Here is an 18,863-nt window from a genome sequence, read left to right as displayed (position 1 = left end):
CCATGTCATAAGTAAATACAATGCTCATTGTTCCCTTTTTAAGACTTATCGTACATAAACAAAGACGACAATATTTTATTTCATAACGAGGTGTTATCAACAAACGAATAATGAGTCAAAACTTTTAATCGTCTGTAAATCGCTGTACTTTGAATTTAAAATTCATGATCCTGATTCAATGTAAAGTGAATGACAGTCAGGTCGAATTAACATACGTACGATGGCCTTGCCTCCATATATAATAAATATTCATGCGCTCGGTAGATAAGAATTAGTCCTTACTTCTGTTTGTTATTTTGCTCTCTATCGAGCAATAGCTTAGTTGTGCTCTGTTGAAATATACATCTTCTTTAAAAAAAACCCAGGATTTTATAATATATTTCAGTTATCATCGACATAAATTACCCTCTCTAATTCGCATGAAAAAACCGGTAATGACGTCAATGGTGTAGTAACCTAAGCTGTTCGGAGACTTTCGCTATGGATAGGTAAACGGGGAAAAAGGAAAGAATTTTGTAGATCACTTAGCTGTTAATTGTTTAATTTTCCTATCTGGATTTAAATGTGACAATTTTTAATTTCACATCGCCGAGGAAACTCTTAATTAATCATGAGTTTTGAAATTCCTACCGGTTTAACAGACCTTCTGCAGGATTTTACGGTCGCAGTGCTAAAAGAACGACCAAGTGATTTAAACCAATTTGCAGCAGATTACTTTGTGAAACTCAATGAAAATAAAAACAATGACACTTCAGTCAAAAATGTTCGAACAGGAGGCGTGCGATTTGCAGCTAGCCCCCCTCCAGAGGAACCCATGCAGACTGATAGCGACGATGAAGAACCAGGTATGTTTTGAGAAAACCCCTCATAATTTTCGACTGTTCATTGATAGTTGCTATGTCGTGGTATATTATCTTTATTTAAGATATTTATGGAGAACTCTTAAGGGATAACATTCTGCCATATAGCTGTCATAAAGCTCATGCTGAATGTTATAAATTTGTTAATAACAACTGGTCGATTTTGGTATAAGCCCCTTTCTACTTAATCCCATTGAAGTAGAAAATCTATTAATCAAGTAACACATAAACACATAAGTACATGTATCAGACACATTTTTATGTTCATGACTTTCATTTGGTTTATAATATTCTTCGTGATAGAATCATGGAATCTCATTAGGCATGAAAATCTGCTGTTATTGTATGGACCCTTGAGGAATGCATGCATCAGGAAAAAGATTCTTTCCAGCTCATTACAAATATTTTCTGATGTCTTATGGAAAATAAATCCAGAAATGTTCCCCTCCCCCACTATAAGTATGGTTGATTGTGTATTGGGTTGAATATTAGGCATGGTCAATTTTCATACTTCTATGGATTTTGGGAAATTATGATTGAATGGAATCTCATAAACTCAAGTTAGGAGAGATGGAAATAAGTTGTCATTAATTTCATGAAATCTAGAGTAGATTTCAGATTTCTTAGAGACCTCATCTGCCTCATACACTGTTTAGCACTAGACAACTATTTTCAATAAACTTGGCATAATACAAAAGTTTCTGGCAAATTTACCTTGATGTACAACATGTAGTAAGTGCCAACAGTAGAGTTCATGTTACCAATGTTCAATGAGAATTGTTGAAAGTATTACTTGTTCAAGAGTACATTTTTCATGTATCTAAACCAAGTTAAAGGTAAAAAAAATAAATAAGCACTAATAAACTTTTCATGAGACCAATTGCATTTATGGAATTATGAACTTAACTGGTGATTGTATGGTATACTCCGAGAGTGAAGTGAAAATATTTTGTTTCTCGTGTAAACATTCAAGTGTTTTATTTTTGAAATTTATATTTTTTAAGTTTAAAACTAAGTCTACATGTGTAAGAGTGACTGTCATATTTTTTCTGTGGAACATTTACATTTTATTGTGGTTTGTTATCAAGTGATTTATGACAATTATGCATGCATGAAAATCTTTGATAGTCAGTTTTTCAAGACTCTTTCCGCCAACATGTTCTTGGTGAAAATTTGGGTTCGGGTTAGAATCAAAATGTCATAAAATATGAATTATTTTCATTATCTTCCAACATACCTGCTGGCTATGAGATAAAAAATGACTTGATTTTGTCAATCTCATATTACATTAATTTTTTCTATCTGAGTGTGGTTATTGGCTTCATTATTACCATAGTAAATTTGACAATACTAATTTGATTGAAGAACTCTGGTAAAATATCAAGAGAGTGTTTATGTTATAATTTTTTTTTTTTACTTCTTGTATGTATTTTTTGAAAATGAAATATACACTCAGTATATCTCTATGTCAGCAAAAGTTATCAAATTTAGCATACAACTAGATATATATATTTCTATGGGCTGCTTATTATGTAGGTTACCGTTACAAAAAAATCCCATAAAAATATGTTTAATATTCTTATGGTCATCATTTCAGATATTGCAAAATATTAAACATGTTAAATGTACACTCTGTAATGGTTCATTTGAGTGAGATCATATCAAATCATAAATAAGATTATATAGTTTTTATGATGTACCAGGTAGTTTAATTCTTAATGGAGATTTTTAAGACAAGTATGAAAAAGATGCCAATTATGGAGTAAATGATGATTATTTGGTTTAATTGACTTGCGTATTGGAGGAATTCATGCATGCACCAGTCTGGTCTCATAGACAGTTCATGGTTACTGCGAGGCTATTCTAACCATACAAAGTACATATTAGATTCCATTCAATCTGAAAGGTAATTATCAACAATCAGATTTGTTACATTGATTTCCCATTAATTACAAAAAGAGGAAATTAACTTAGAAGTTAGTAGCCGATTATGTCATCAATGATAAGCCAGTCTCCGTTGGACAGAAAGACCATCCCATGTAGTCAGCGTAGTCCAAATAAATCACCCAGGCTAAACCACGGTAATGACATATTCATAGAAGGATGCTCCTTCGTATTTAAGATGCAGACCCCAGCCTCTAATTGCTGGGCTTCAGTGGGTCAATATTTCGTCCAAAGACATGATCGCAGCACAGGGCATTATGACATAAATATTTTTGGTGGCGACATGGACCCTGACTGAAATGATGTTACGTGGGTGACTGGAGCCATTTTCCTATAGTTTAGTCCTATCGTTTCTCTGAAGGCTGAGACTGTTACATGGTGTAAATGGGGAAAAACCAACATGGTACATGTTAGATGCGGGTCTATGATCAAGGCAAAGTTATCCTTGATGTAGGAAATGTTAGTTTTTATAGCAGTGTTCTAGCCTTGCGGTGTAATCGCTGTTCATTTTTCATCATTATTCAATATTTGAACATGTTCAGGTAGTAGTTTGTCTTGGGACGCAAGCTTTGTTGTTGACGCTTTGGCTGGAAGTGATCTATAGTTTGTGTGTCGGTTACATTTTGCGAAAAAAAAAAGAGAAGATTTAAAAAAAAAAGAAGGAATGATCAGTTGGATTGGACTGTGATTCGGGTCGCATGCGAAGAATTCAAAAGAAATGGAACAAAAGGATGGAGAGAAAGTGTCGATGGAAAGTTCTGTGTCCAATGGGAAGGTAGAAGAAGGTACTGGTAGATGTATAGTTCTGTGAACAGACTATTTCTCTGTTATCTGTTACATAAGGTTATGTTGGGTGTGTGATTGACTTGCTTTTGATTTAGCTATATGTCACATTAACTACTCTGGTGATGTTGACTTGTTATATGAGGACCAAGATTTGAATTGTTATTTTTGCTGCAGATATATTGCAAATATATGTAGTACATGTAAGCAGATTTTGGTTTGAATTGTCATTTCTTGTTATTGATAAGAGTTAAGACACACTGTATTTCTGGATTTTTTTAAAAAAACAAACAGATTAAAATGTGATTTTTGGCAAAATGTATTTGTTTCATATGAGGCACAAGTTCAGTCTCCACTCTCCACTTATTTTAGTGTGGTCCATGTGCTGAAATGCACAGAATGGATTCACAAAGTGGTTATGCTTAAATACATGAACCAATGGTCAGACAAAGCTAGACAGTTTACACTCACATCTCTGTGTTCTGTGTTTGCTCTGGAAGAAGGTATATATACAAGTTTTATCCTCTGTGTAATGTGTTGATAAACAATGTTTTCTTTTTTACTTTACAGAACCCCCACCTAACTTGAACGCTCGAGGCACAAGGCGAGGCTCAGGTAAGTACCTCCTTAATGGTTCTGTCTGTTACCTGTCTGCTCTTCCATACTCATTGTCTATGAATGGAGCCCCAAAACTAACCCAGAGACTTGCAAGTTTTCTGACTACATTTAGAGTTTATCCTGATACAGTTAACTTGTTAACAAAAGAGCAAAAAGGGGAGTTTCTGATCCCCCCAACCCCACAGACATCACTAATTCTGGCCGAACTTTCTATCGGTTAATATTTAAATCCTGCTAATACAAGTTGAATTAAACATGGAAATATAAAAATTGATATATATGTTGAAAACAAAATTGAGAGTTTCTAATCTAAATCTCTCCCCTCCCATAGTATTTTCTCTTGCTGACTTTTCATTTCGATTGGTATATGTTTGTACGAGTTCAGATTATGTGTAGCTAGATGTGGGCTGTTTATTGTATAGTTCAGCAAAATTTTGTTTCAGTTCAGTTGATGCATACCAATTGTGTTTAGAAATTATCTGCTCATCTAATGTTCATTTCACTGGAGAGAGGGAGAGATTTCGATTAAATCCATTTCAACTAATGCGAGGCATCTTGGAATTTGTCCATTAATTTTTTTCTTGAGCTCATCTCTGTTTAAGATATTTGCCTTAAACACGGGCCTGATGACTTGGCTTTGTATGTTCATGGAAGGACGCTTCTATTTTTTGTTTCGTCCATACAGACAATTAATGGAATAGTTAATTAATAATTAACATACAAAACAATACCTGTAATCTACCGACCAAGCAAACAAGTCAGGCAATTTAACATAATGAACGATTTCAGGCTTTTATTGTGATTTTTGAGGTTTTGAAAGCCACACTTTATTCTAAAATGTTCTTCTTGAACTCAGATCTTGATCAATTCAAGAAAACAATACACTAAGACAATAGACATGGAGAGGAAACCTCACCCAGATTGAACCTTTAGGTGTTTATTGGGGATTTGAAAAGAATATATTTAAGAGAAAACTTCTGTTTACATAAACTTTTTCGTCATGTAGACAAACAGACACCTTGGGCAAAATCATGACTTGAACAGTCAACTTGACTTCTTCAGTCGACAGCATGTGTGTCCTCTCAGTTGTAAAGATAACAAAGATATGGATGGCGGTACATTCTTTATTGTATATACACATAACAGATCAGTCTGTGGTTCGTACCAGTACATCACAGGTTTCCTTTATACAAGTACATCACAGCTTTGTGAAGACCCTCATTATCAACGCCAACGAGTGACTACCGTATGTCCCTATAGATATTCCTTCTGGGAGGTTGTCAATGATTTACAAATACTTAATTGATCAGCAAGATCGTTTGCTCGCGCAGTTTTCTAAGAATTCTTACAAGGTTTTTTCACGTTTTATATCAGTTCACACTTGTTGGGTATCTCTGGTATTTGGTGGTATATAAATACTGTAGTATGTATTTTGTGGTATAGTTTTGTATTATATGAAGTGCATAAGTGTAAAGGGGAACTGCAGTGTAGTCTTATCATGGTTTTCATCAAAGAGTCTTGTCCGGAGACGTTGACAATGCGGTGCCTGATGATGTCCACTTCAATCCCGTAGAACCAAAAATCAATGGCCGTCATAAACCTAATTACACAGAACAGATAACTGGGGGGAATTCATGCACATGTCTGCTGATGCTATCATCTAGAGAACAATAGCAAAGAAACTCCAACCTCCTATAAACAGATAAAAATTTGGTTGCCCTTCCTCCCATTTTAATGCTCCATAGTCCTTCTAACATTCAGTTTTAACCATGTCAAATTTCGTATCTTCGTTGTAATTTTGCATTTTAAGAATGGAAGATTTTGAGGAAGTAAAATTTTAGGTTTTTTGTTTTCTTTATTGATCAATTTCATTAAACATGATAAAGAAAGATTGTTTGATTGTATAATTTATCCCAGGAAATAGTGCGTAGACTGTTTGATTATCAGTCAAGAATCACTTGTTTTTTTTTAGAATTAATCAAAGTGAAATCTAAAGACTCATGTTTTTATTTCCTTTTTTACAGTATTTGCCGCCCCATATAACCCAGAAAGTGATGACGAGTATGAAAAGGTAAGTGATCAGAAAATTCATATACATGTGTAGGTATATATTCCTTTTGTAGGTATATATTCCCTGCTAGCTTAAGAGCTTTATTTGGCTGTTTAATCCGTGGTCACTCATAACATTTCAGGGGGTTTGTTGACGTCGTCTAGTTGATATATTGAATTTTCTCGTTTCCAATTAATCTCTCCTAGGCCTGACTTTAAGGCCCCTCCACGAGACGTCCGTTTAAACATTATAGAGTTAGTAGTTAAAATGTAAGTAGGATTAACTAGTACCTTATCGTATTATAAGTAAATGTATATAAAGCAGCATTGCTCAAGACCTCTAGAATGGACTTTAAGTTTGTTAATACCTTCAAAAGTAAAGGGTAAAAATATTTCATTTATTTAATGTACATACATTATTTAAAAACAGTCCAACTCTGTTTTATACCTTGTAGTAATTTAAGAGCATTAAGTTACACAGTTTTCTTAATTCAGTATTGTAACATGATATACTCTGTTAATGATTTTTTTTTACTTCAAACAGAGGAAAAGAGAAAAAAAAATGAGGTTTTAATTTCAAGAGATCAAAGCGATAGTCTTGGCCATATCATTTTCAGAATCTATGTCAACTAAATGTCACTATATCATAAAAAAAAGTAAAGCTTTTATAAATAAGATGAGCAAAGAATTTCATATTCACTTATTAAAATTAGATTTTTATCTGAATGATGGGGTAGAACAGAGATATAATAAGTAAATTGTCTGGCCGGATGTGATATCAGGAATGCGGCATATAATGCCCTTGTTTCTGTGACTGACCGTCGGATTGCGTGAACTGGCGGTGCAGGAAACCGCATTCCCCTGCACAGTTTCCTGTTCTCCACTTGTTGACTCGGACTCGTTAACAGATAACAGTTGATCAGACCTTGACCTTTTCTTTAGGGTCGGTTTTCCCCTCCGACTTACTCCTACTCACAAGTAGGACATACATTAAGCAAACATATACATACATGTACTTGTTAGCTACACAAAATGTAGTATCATTGAATATAGATGTGTACTTGTTGGTTTCACATTAAAGTATTATATACATATACTGGTAGTACCATATTTATCAGTACATGTACTGTAACACAAGCTTATTTTCAATGATTGACTTTGAAACTACTGTTGGCGTTTTAAAGTACAGAAGCAAAGAGTATAGTATTAGTGGCTTAAGGATTCTTAGAAAAAATACCTAAAGGGATGATTTTGAAGAATATTGCATTAAACTATTCATTATTCATTGTATATACTCAAGATTAAATTATTTCTGTAATGACAAACACCAGGGCTTTTTGAAATGAAGAACAAAAAACTAAATTTAATGTTCTTTTCTGTTGTTTTAGATTGTCCACCCTAAGTCAGATGAACAGAGACAGAGATTGGCTGAGGCAGTCAAACATATCCTTCTCTTCCGGTCACTGGAACCGGTAAGGCATTGATTGTATTGTATCCCTCCTGGGCTCCCCCTAACCTTAACCCCCCCCCCCCCCCCCCATGCAATCTCGTATATTTCACAATACATTACACAGTGGATTATTTTGGCATGCCTGTCCCTCTGGTTAACTTTTCAAAAGTTGTATGGCAAAATTGTTTTTTTCAAATTACTTCAAAAGACTGAAAAGCTAGACTTGTTACACAATGAATTTTGAGTTGTTGATATGTAACCTTTGATATACATGACCTCCCTTACTGTATAAAGTGGCAAGTACGAACAAGAACCTGCAATGAAACCAGTGTTACCATTCTGTTGAGATGCTTCAGTGTTACTGCTCACATTCCAACATTTGCATTCAGAGAGTTTGGTTGCTCTTTTGTGATCATTTGCCTGATTTGCATGTGAATGCATTCCACGATCAATGTAATGCATTTGTTAGGTAAATGTTTTGTTAGTGATTGTAATTAATGGCTTTGTGGTTTGACTCTGGACAGCCTAGATGAAGTGGCTTGGAAGGGACTCTGCTGAAGTAAACAACACTTGGTCCCCGGAAATCTGAATCCGATTGGATGCCATTAGAGGCATTTTCTGCCAGCTTGAATTTCCTTTCTGTGCTAGTTTTTTTCTTTTCACAGAAGAAAGCCATAAAGCCTTGCTTCATTCATACACAAATTCACTTCCGCCACTTTGCATTGCATGCAAAGCTTCTCTTGGGCTTGAAATACTTACAAACAATATGCTTTGATTCTATTGTAAAGCCAGTTGTGTTTCCCCCTGATGGTCAGTTTGTAAGCTAGCATTCAGATGCTAGTCTAGAAATTTTATGACACAGAAAGTTAGTGTTAGTGTGTTGTCTTGACAAGTCTAAAGGCCCATTCAGTATCTAAGAGAGAGCAACTAATTGTTGTAGTAATTAATAGCAAGCTTTGTATGAGTTATGAGTACCACTGTTCATCGCATCAGATGATGGACGACTCCCCCATAGAGTGTGTGGTTGGTTTATGGGACGCTTGTGGTTGCCTCTGTAGTGAGGGACAGGGAAAACATTGAAAGTATGATCCTACATACTGTATGTACTGTGTGACTGATGGTGTAAGTACTGAAGGGGTCACATGGTAAAAAGATGGACTATTTAGTGACCATTGGTGAAGAAACTATGGGGGGGGGGGGGGTGGGGTGGGGGAGTGGGGCAGATTACACTAATGAATTATAAGTCCAAAACTTAAAAAATATAGATGTTACTGGGGAACTACTTCATTAGTGTCCAGTGGTGAAAATAATATAGGGTTGGGGGTCATCTTCTACTAAGCTACAGAGATTGACCATAAGACCAACAGTAGCAATATTTGCAGTATATTTTGCACTATAGATGTGAGTGTGATAACCAAAATGGATAATTGAAGAAAATTCTGGATTGTCAAGAAGGACAACATGTTATTGATTGAGGTATTTTCTGCAGACCAACAAGGAATGCTGCGACTGCAATCACGAGGGTGCTGATGTCAGCGTGGGTAATTGGTACTCCGTAAATTGTTGCTTGTTGGTCTGTAAATGAGGAATGCTTTTTTATGAGATCAATATAATCTGTTGTTAAATGTTAGAATTTAAAAAAAAAAGCGTATTTAGTTTGGACATTAATGCAGTTGAAATACTGGACATTGTTCAGTACTTGCAATGCTTAGGTTCTTCAGTTTGTTTGGCAGATGGCAGCTCCCTGTGTCAGTGGGGACATGGAAGGAATTCTTGTGCATCTACACCCTCACTGACAGCGATAGTTTGACATTTTCAATGTGTTTGAATATGACAACAAGTTGTTTATGCAGATGAGTAGCTTTGATCCACAGATTATTCCTATAGTCGGCTAACAGTCCATGTGTCTGTCAATTAACAAAACATGCCAAGCATAAATTTACAATCCATTTCACACTCGGCTTCAGATCTAGATCTTGAATAATGTGCAGTGTTTTACGGTGATTTGTTTTATGATTTGGCAACAAGGGGAATGGTGTTTTGGATTATGTAACGGAGACAGCGATTACAAGACAAGCTGTTCCGTAATGAGCAGAATTCAATAATGTTCCCACCAGTCACCTGGCTGCAGTGAGATACTGGCTGAGGCTGTCTATATTTTTGCAGTGAGATACTGGCTGAGGCTGTCTATATTTCAGTTCTTGCAACTGTCAGGATTCCCCATGTCCCCGAGATGCTCCAGAGAGACCTGTTTCTCATTCCATCAGATAATGTTCCTTAATTACAACAGCTAAATGTCACGGGGAGCAACTTGATTCCTCTGTTGTTGCTGTATAGAGAAGTGTATTGTAGACCGACAGTAAAACTTGGTGTTTGGGAAGTCCCAGGAAACTAGATTTACTTCCAATATCTCAAGTTTTGATGTTTGTATAACATGTAATTACAAATTCATCAAAAATCTATAGTGCAAATTAGCAGTATATGTTTTACTTGAATTTTAGTATCAAATTCAAACATGCATTAGAGTAAAAATTGGCTTTTTTTTAGTGTGGAGGGGGGAATAATGTCTGAGTGTCAACTTTATAAAACTTTTTAAAATTCATATCTTAGAAAGGTAAATTGATTTAAACCCCTTCAGGAAACAATGTTAATTCTTTATTTTGTTCATTCCCTATATCAGAGTTTTGTTGTAACTGTGAAGATATAAATTTTACAAGGAATTGGACCCCATAAGACTTTGCCATACCTGTGAATTCGCTTTAACAGTGTTTGTATTAAACATGTTTAACTGTATCAAACACGACCTAATTATTTAGACCTCAGCACTGATATTGATTGACATGGAAGAATTCGGATTTCTTTGTCTGCATCAAACCATTAATTACAAGCTGCTCATTGCGCTGCGTTTTTTTATCGTCTTGAATTTCATAGTATTAATTCAAAGGTTGGTTCTTGTTATTGGAGGGTGATTTAAATAGCTTAGGGAGCAATCAATTCATGTAGCCCTAGTTTTAATTTAATATTGTTGACAGAGTTTGTATAATGCACAGTGAGTGATTGACAAAAGCTGCATGTTTCTTGATAAATGGCATTCTTCCTGGTAACATGAGTATAGGAAGACCGTGCAATTGCTAGTTGCTTCCGCTTAACCCTTCGTCCCACATATTTATCAAGCTTAACAACCTCCTCATTTCTCAACCCTGAAAACTCTTGCAGCTCAATTCAACATAAACTAATTCTGGCCCCAAATGTACTAGATGATTTTAATATTTTAAGATATTGATGCAGTAGTAGCTTTCTGCATTATGACATTTACAACCAACACACATTATTCAGATATTGATAAACTTGATTTGCTCATGAATTAAGTATGTGTGTTCTTAATCAAACATGCAGTTCTAACCCCCCCCCCCCTTCCCCTTACACACCCACACACACCCCTCCTACAACCCAACCCATAACCTTCCTGTCACCACTTGCCCACCTGTATTTGCAGTTATAGATATCCAATGTCCAGTAGAATATTGCTTAAGGTCAAGATCTAGTAAATGAAAGACGCCTACAGGTTTATGAAATTCAGGATATAAATTCTTTCAATATTGCTTCATAACAATAGATAGGGAGTACTGGGGCTTAATATTTTGGTAAACACAATGAAAAAACAAGTTTTTTAACTGTTAATTTAGAACTATGTAAAATGAGGAAAATAAGTATATCTAGAATGCCTATAGTCTCTCCAAAAACAGCGTGAAACAAGCTCTTGACCTCCTCTATAAAATGATGACAAATTGAATATAGGTATCTGGATTACTTTTCCAATTATTCAATGTAGAATGTCATAAAAGTGTTTCATATTCTACATAATTCTTTTAAAGCCGTAGATTTACATTGTAACTAATATATTGTGAATTCAATAATGGTTTTATTAGCACCAAAAAGACACTCCGATGAAATCATTTATTAGATCTTGACCTTAAATTGTTATCCCATTACGTTGGCCTCAACACATTTTATATTTATCTCATTATCAACAAAAGCTTCAATATCTGTAAATAAAATGGACATAATATTAGTTTGTAAGATGGATGCATTATGTTGATTTTTTTCTTTTGATTCTTTTATTAGGAGCAGATGGGGGAAGTTTTGGATGCCATGTTCGAGAAAAAGGTAGGATTTTTTTGTTTTTGATTCAAATGTCAGAAGATGTTGAATATCTTTGATCAGAATCAGGGAGTTTCCAGGAACTGGTTTGTTTGTTCCAAGGTTGTCAATCCACTAAATCCAGCCATAGAAATCTAAGGAAAGACTGTCACGCACAGCGTTCATTGTGATAATGCATCAGTAGAGATATGATAGTGTAAATTGTTTAATAAGCTCCCATTATATGATTCACCATGCACTTCATCAGCCCAGTGAGTGAAATGTCAGTAAATTGAGGATGGAAAAAACAATCTTTTAATGAGGCGATAACAAAGTAAATGGGAGGGATATCAAACAGTTAGGTGTGTTAGTGAAAGACAGTGGCCGGAGGGTACGGTCCGTGGCTCTTGAACCCCTGCGTCGCTGCGTGGTTGCCACCACCTCTACACGGCTTCTGTAAGCTTCCGCACCATGATTAACCATCATTTAGAAGCATTACACTGCTGATTAGGCCAAAGGATCTGGGGTTTTTTTGCCACTTTTTCCTCTGTTATCAGGGAACCGAGGACAGAAGTAAAAATCAATAAGCTGAGGTCTTTTAGATGCTAGTTAGGACAGAACATGGCTGGGGAGAAGCTAGTACATTTATTAGGTGTTTGCCGGTTGTATCCAAGTGCCATGTAATCTTTGATGATAAGGTGGCGTTTTATGGCATCACCTATGGCAATCCAATTATCAAGGTCCATGGCTTATTATTATTTTTCGTTCAATATGAGACTAATGGTTGTTCAATTTTTAGATAATCTAGAACATCAACAATGGGGCCAAAGAATTGAAGAGAAAGTGGGTGGGTGTAATTTCAGGGCGGGGACAAAATAATACAATTGATATGTTGAAATTATGTTTGCAATGCTTACATGTTATTTGGAATTTGCTCCACATTTGGAGTAAAAGTTTCTTTTTGCATCAATAATGTAGTTGTTGTATCCATTAAAACTTTCTTTACTTATTTGAAAGGGGAGAGAATGTTTTTCATCCATTTTGTGATAAGGGGTCAGGATTCCGGAGATGTTGCGTTGGAAAACATGATAGCTCCAGTTTACAATTGTTCAAACAGTGAGGCATTTAATATATAGGGTTTAGTATGCTGTCTTTTTTTGAAGAATAATGTATTAAATACAGGTAAATTTATTGCTGACATTTTAGTAAGCTGTAATTGTGTCATCTGCATAAAGCCCTGATATTTTATAAAAGGTTTGTCCCCTCCCTACCCTTTTGTTGTATGGCCCAGACATTTATGATTTTGTTTACTTTGTATGAATACTTTAAAAGAACGGCTCAATGATAAGACCTTCAGAATGCATGTATATACGTATAGACCCACTTACAAACCACTCTGAGTGGAAAGCAAAGTACTGCATTCTGTGGTTGGTTTGCAGATTAGTGGCTCAGGCCGTTTGTGATATGAATGTTAATGAAGATAAATTGTCTAGTTCACCTGGTCACTTTGGAGACCCGAGTTTACACCTGGTCATGTTAGAAACCTGTCACTATACACCTGTCTAAAGAGCACACATTAGCTATTCTATTCATCTTCCTCAGAACCAATTACTGAGGGGTTGTCTCAACACTCAAAAAATGATTTCAAAGTTTTTTTTGATTCAGCTATATGGGTTAGTCCTAGCATGCATGAAATATCCTTTTTCATTTCCCACTTCAAAGGGATAATCTTACTTCTCCTGAAAAGTGTTGATTGTCATTTTGCCATGAAATCCACAGAGATCTTGGAAGCTGATGTTGATAACTCATTTCCCAGTGAGGGGTTTTACACATTATTATACATTATAGATGTGTATTACAATTAGAATCGGCTGATCATCTACTAATGCTCTCAGCTGTTTTCTGTTAATACTGAAACATTTCTTGAAATTACATTCTTGTTCAATAAATTGTCAAGGAGAAAGGCACACATAGCGTGCATATTGGCTTTTTGTTTGTGTGCAGTGTCTTGTAAAATCTTTTAGCTTACAAGTTGTAATGCCTGTAATGCTGGTTGTATTAAGGTGTACAGAGAATTTCAAACAATTTAAGGTTCCCAAGGTTAGCCTAGGTACATGTATTTAGTGGAGATAAAGAAGAATGTTATTGACATAAACTCTCGAGGGAAGTGACTGAACGGTTAAGCACGAACCTCGGACTTATCTTTGAAGGTTTACGTCAAGGTTGTTCCTGTATCAGTGTGAAATGATTGGAGATCGAGTGCCAGGGCTCAATTTCTGTGCAATTAAAAAGCATAGATCTCTCTGCAATACTGCCTATGTCTGCTTTTTCCCGGTAGTTCTACCAATCTTTGTACTTGTCTGTAAATGTGTGCAACCAAAACCCCAAACAAATTGTTTAAAATTTTACAGGTAAACTAATGTGTTTTATCGCCAGCAATTAAAAGAAATAAATTTCTGCATTACGAATTGCAAATAAGATGAAAAGTTGAAAGAATTTGTCATTAAAAATCAGTGATTGATTATCAAACCCATGCATGTTATATAGGGCCCTCCTCTATTAAAGAGTGTCATGTATTTGTATGAGGACAAGAAGTTGCAGTGAGAGAATGATTATTTTGTGTCTGTAGGTTGTGGAGGGGGACCATGTTATAGACCAGGGAGCCGATGGGGATAACTTCTACGTGATAGAGAGGTGAGTATGTACTCCTTAATTGTATTCACCGGGGCCCAGATCATTAGGTGCGTATATTAGCAACTCTTCCGACCCGCCTGATTGGTGGATGCGAGATTTATTGACTCCATGTTTGATTGGATCGGTTTTTATCCAATGTGTTGTGGGCTCTAAAGATCTATTATTTTAGCGTAGGAGACAAAATAATAATAACATTTTGATAAGTCGGGGGACTCAGTGTGGAAACTTGGGAGAAACTCATCAGGAATCCAAAATCAAGAAGGCAGCTGAAGTAGATTAAGACTTATCTTAGCTTTAGCGGCATAGGAAACTGGCATTGTTACATGAAATTGTCCCCAACATTGGACAAAATTATCAAATAATTATAAATTTGTTCAAAACTAAATGCAGCCTAGAAGTCTAAATCTTTTATTAATTATTTACATGTATGGTAATTTATCTATTCCAATGCTTTGTGTAACAAGTGATAATACTCTCTTGGTGGTGATAATTGAGATATACTCTATAAAAAAAGAAGAAGAAATCTGTCAGGTTAAACATCACTCTCTCAGAGATTGCTAGAAACGTGCTCCATATAGACTACACTTAGATCGAGACTCCATTGCTAGATAGCAGGAACGTTAGCCAATATATATATCTAAATCAGCCATTGAGTGAAGAGAGGATGAACGATAAGGAATAATCAGGATTTAAAGCATTTATTTCCAATGCATTGGCAATTTCACTTGAAATAACTCATGCAAATTAAATTTCAAACAGGCTCATAAATGTTGTCAACACTTCAAGGTTTTGGCTGGTAACAGTGGAGGGTTTCTGTAACTCGGACCTTAGTGTAAGCAGCTTATTCCAGATGGATTTACCTCCAGGTTATTCACTGGCAATCTTGTGCCAAAATAAATCCCATTTCAAATAGTCGTTTAATAGATATAGGGACCATGCATTAAGCCATATTGTGTTCGGGCCTGTTCGTATCATAATATGCCTACGTAATTTTTTTTTTCTTGGCAGGGATAGATAAAGATCAGCTGTTAGTTAGGTGTTAGTTTCTTATGACAGCATGATGAATTAGAAGTAATTCAAATATTTAGGTGTAGGAAAGGGGGGGGGGGTATTTAAGCTTTGTTGAGATTTTTCGTGCAACTAAAAAATTGTTCAGTATGTTGAATTTTTAAAAATAAATGCTTCAGTTTTTGGACATTTATGTTTTGATGATGAAATTTAATCTATTAACTAAACAAAATGGTTTTTACAGTCATTTGACACCTGACAAAGTGGGAATACATAGTCTTCCTTTATGATATATTATTCTCTGTGAAAAAACCACACTATTTGAATTTGTACCTGTGTGACAATAATAATAAAAGTATCATAATGGTGTCGTAGTCAGGTTTTTACCAGGTTATGATACTGGATGTGAATTGGAGACGTTTTCGTAATTAATTTGCACTGACGATTACAGAGTTGAGATTCCATTGTGCATTTACAGCTTGTTTGACTAGATGGTTACACAAACCATTAAAATTTTCACACTAGTTGTGGTTTTCAAATTATAAAGCTACTCATTTTTTTCTGTATAATTATGGTAGTTTCTTTATGAAAAATTACTGTAATAAAAGTTCTACATGGTTCTGAAATTTCAGATGGTAATGTGACATATGACTTCTGAGAAAAAATTCTGTGTCAACTTGTTAATCGCAGTGTTTTATCAGTAGCAGCTGTGATTATTTTATAGTTGTTAACAGTCAGACAAGATTTGATCAGAAACCAATTTTTTCCTTCTTCATCTGCAATCTCGCTCAGATTTGAACAAAATTTAGAAAATACCCGGTAATGTTGAAAGGTTTACAAATTTTATGAAAAAAAAAGTGCAGTGAATAATCTTGCTGATAAATTGGTTTTTGTAATATAAAAAAACAAAATAGTTATTAATTTTTGAAGAAAACATGTCCTGTGTCTTTATTCTACATACACCAGCTGCTTGTATGATTAAATTTTGCTTTCTTTTGACAGTGGTTATTTTGATATCATTGTGAATGGCAACACAGTAGGAAAGTACGAGAATAAGGGGAGCTTTGGGGAGCTAGCTCTTATGTATAACCAGCCAAGGGCAGCAACTATTGTGGCCACATCTACTGGCTCTCTTTGGGCTATGGTAAGTTATATATGACCCTGGAACCCCGCACGACCCCCCCCCCCCCCCCCCTCCCTACTTCCCCACACCCCATAAAGAAAAGGTAATGCCCACCCTACTTCCCCACACCCTGTAAAGAAAAATTAATGAAATAAATAAAAAGCAAACAAAATTAGCTAGAAAATCCAAATAACGTACTCATAAAAAAGACCCCAAAAATGCAAACGGCCCAAAAACTAACCAAATTGTTAAGCAAAACAAATCAAAAATTCTAAGAATGTTACTTAATTGAAAGCTTTTTTTATAAAATTCTTACGTGCGACTGTTGATCCCTGAATAAAAAGCTTTTTGCATGTAAACAATGGATATCTTACGTAATTTATTGAAGAAGTCTCGAGATTTATGTCTCAGTCTTCCTGTTAATTGATTGGCTGACTTTGAGTTATGCGACATTTTTTTGTGTTGTTTGTTTTTGTAGGACAGAGAGACCTTTAGAAGAATCGTCCTAAAGAACGCCTACAACAAGAGAAAGATGTATGAGAACTTAATAGACAATGTTCCTATGTTGAAAACTCTAGACGTAAGTCCAAGTACAAAACCCCCTAATCTCCCTATTATAAACCTGGACTGTAAATTAACTAGCAAGGAGAAGTGCAGTACTGGTTTATACCTCAATTCTCTTGAACCAAGGGGGTTATAGGGTTTAAAAAAACCCATTTTGCATGGCAAGTTTGTGTCAAAGTTCAAATGAAATATGATAATAAGTTATTGTTGTTCAAATGTACTTGATTACATCAGGTATATACTGTATGAGATGTATGATATAGAGACTAGGGTAACTCATCCATTTAAAAACTTTCCCTTTTCAAGCGTCCAGAGGGTTGATTTTGTTTTTTAAAAGACTTAGTGATACTCAAGTTATGACTACCAGAACAGTTAATAAAAATGAGAAAATCAGGACTGGAAAGCTTTACAACAAAGTTTTGGGCTACTGTACTGTCTGTATATAGTTAGCATATTTTATGTAGATTTCAACACGCATGACAGAGGATCATGCGTCCTTACTGGCCTTGAGTGCTATGTCAAACTCTGTCAAATGCCAGAGATCACGCTTGTGTACAGTAAAATGTCTACATCACAGTCCTAGATTCCGCAAATGTCAGACTGCATAAAAAGGACAGTCAAATTAGGAATGCACAAAATTATTTTTTGCCAGGCTAACATTGTTCAAACATTACCTTATTAAAAAATTTCATCCATCATGATTTTTTTTTTTTCGTTCAGCTGTATGAAAGAATGAATGTGGCTGATGCCCTGGTCACTAGATCCTTTGAAGATGGAGACGTGATCATCAAACAGGTATGCAATATTCGGGGATAGAGGACATATATATCAAAATGAGGGTCTTTTCAAGAAATCATGAGGAACTTGCACCTGTACAGCAATCTTAGAAGGCTTACTACCAGATCAACCAAAACATTACCATTACAATAAATGATTTCAATTGCGCTTTTGTTTTCAAGTTTAAGACACTCAAGGTATTTTGTGTAAAGAAATACAGAGGTATTCTGTAGTATATAAACATTCACCATAAAACAGAAGCATGTTGTTTTTTTTGCTGAGTCAGACATATAGTTTCCCCTCTGTGTTTGATGGTTTAATATTATATAAGTTTTATGTTTGATCTATCTTCTGTTGAATCACAGGGGGATGAGGCAGACTGTATGTACTTCATTGAGGATGGAGAGGTGCGGGTGACCGTCAAGAACCAGGTAAATTTCTGTGATCCCAAGACATCCCCCCCCCCCAAAAAAAATAGAAACTTTCTCCAACTTTATTTCAATATCTATCATTTTTTATTGCACAAAATTTCTTTTTCAGTTTGATTATTTGATATTATTACTCTCTTTATCTGTTTTTTTTTTCTCTGCAAGTGTCTCTATATCCCTGCAGTATTTATATAAGCAATTAGGATGTTTATGTTTTCAAGATTTGCTACTCTTTTTAATTGCAACATAAACACATGCTAAATACAAATGAATTTTTTTATTGATATATGACAAAGAATTTCTAATTCGTATCAATTTACTGTCCATGAGGTTTCAAAGTAGCAAGATTATAGGCAAAAAAAAATTTTGAATAGTCACTCAAATTATTTTTTTATTAAACTTTCATATTTTTTTAAAAAAAGTTT

At 35.1% G+C, this 18,863-nt stretch overlaps 1 protein-coding gene across 5 annotated transcripts in view; it reads left to right on the top strand.

Annotated features, from left to right (window-relative positions):
• The first annotated feature begins 265 nt into the window (after positions 1-265).
• LOC105342800 (cAMP-dependent protein kinase type II regulatory subunit) overlaps positions 266-18,863 on the top strand; it is a 28,445-nt gene continuing 9,847 nt past the window's right edge. For 2 of the 5 annotated variants that reach the window (XM_011449855.4, XM_011449857.4), the window contains exons 1-10: positions 266-845; positions 4,158-4,202; positions 6,230-6,276; positions 7,643-7,726; positions 11,830-11,871; positions 14,474-14,538; positions 16,549-16,690; positions 17,148-17,249; positions 17,954-18,028; positions 18,376-18,441. In XM_011449855.4, coding sequence (XP_011448157.3) covers positions 611-845; positions 4,158-4,202; positions 6,230-6,276; positions 7,643-7,726; positions 11,830-11,871; positions 14,474-14,538; positions 16,549-16,690; positions 17,148-17,249; positions 17,954-18,028; positions 18,376-18,441 — 903 coding nt within the window. In that variant the 5' untranslated portion in view covers positions 266-610. Of the gene's footprint in view, positions 846-3,445; positions 3,590-4,157; positions 4,203-6,229; positions 6,277-7,642; positions 7,727-11,829; positions 11,872-14,473; positions 14,539-16,548; positions 16,691-17,147; positions 17,250-17,953; positions 18,029-18,375; positions 18,442-18,863 lie in introns of those variants that run through there. The other 3 variants (XM_034451999.2, XM_011449856.4, XM_066082787.1) reach the window with 3 other exon arrangements.

The sequence above is a fragment of the Magallana gigas genome, chromosome 4 (assembly GCF_963853765.1).
Source record: "Magallana gigas chromosome 4, xbMagGiga1.1, whole genome shotgun sequence".
NCBI lineage: Eukaryota > Metazoa > Mollusca > Bivalvia > Ostreida > Ostreidae > Magallana > Magallana gigas.
This window is presented reverse-complemented; position numbering and strand designations above follow the sequence as displayed.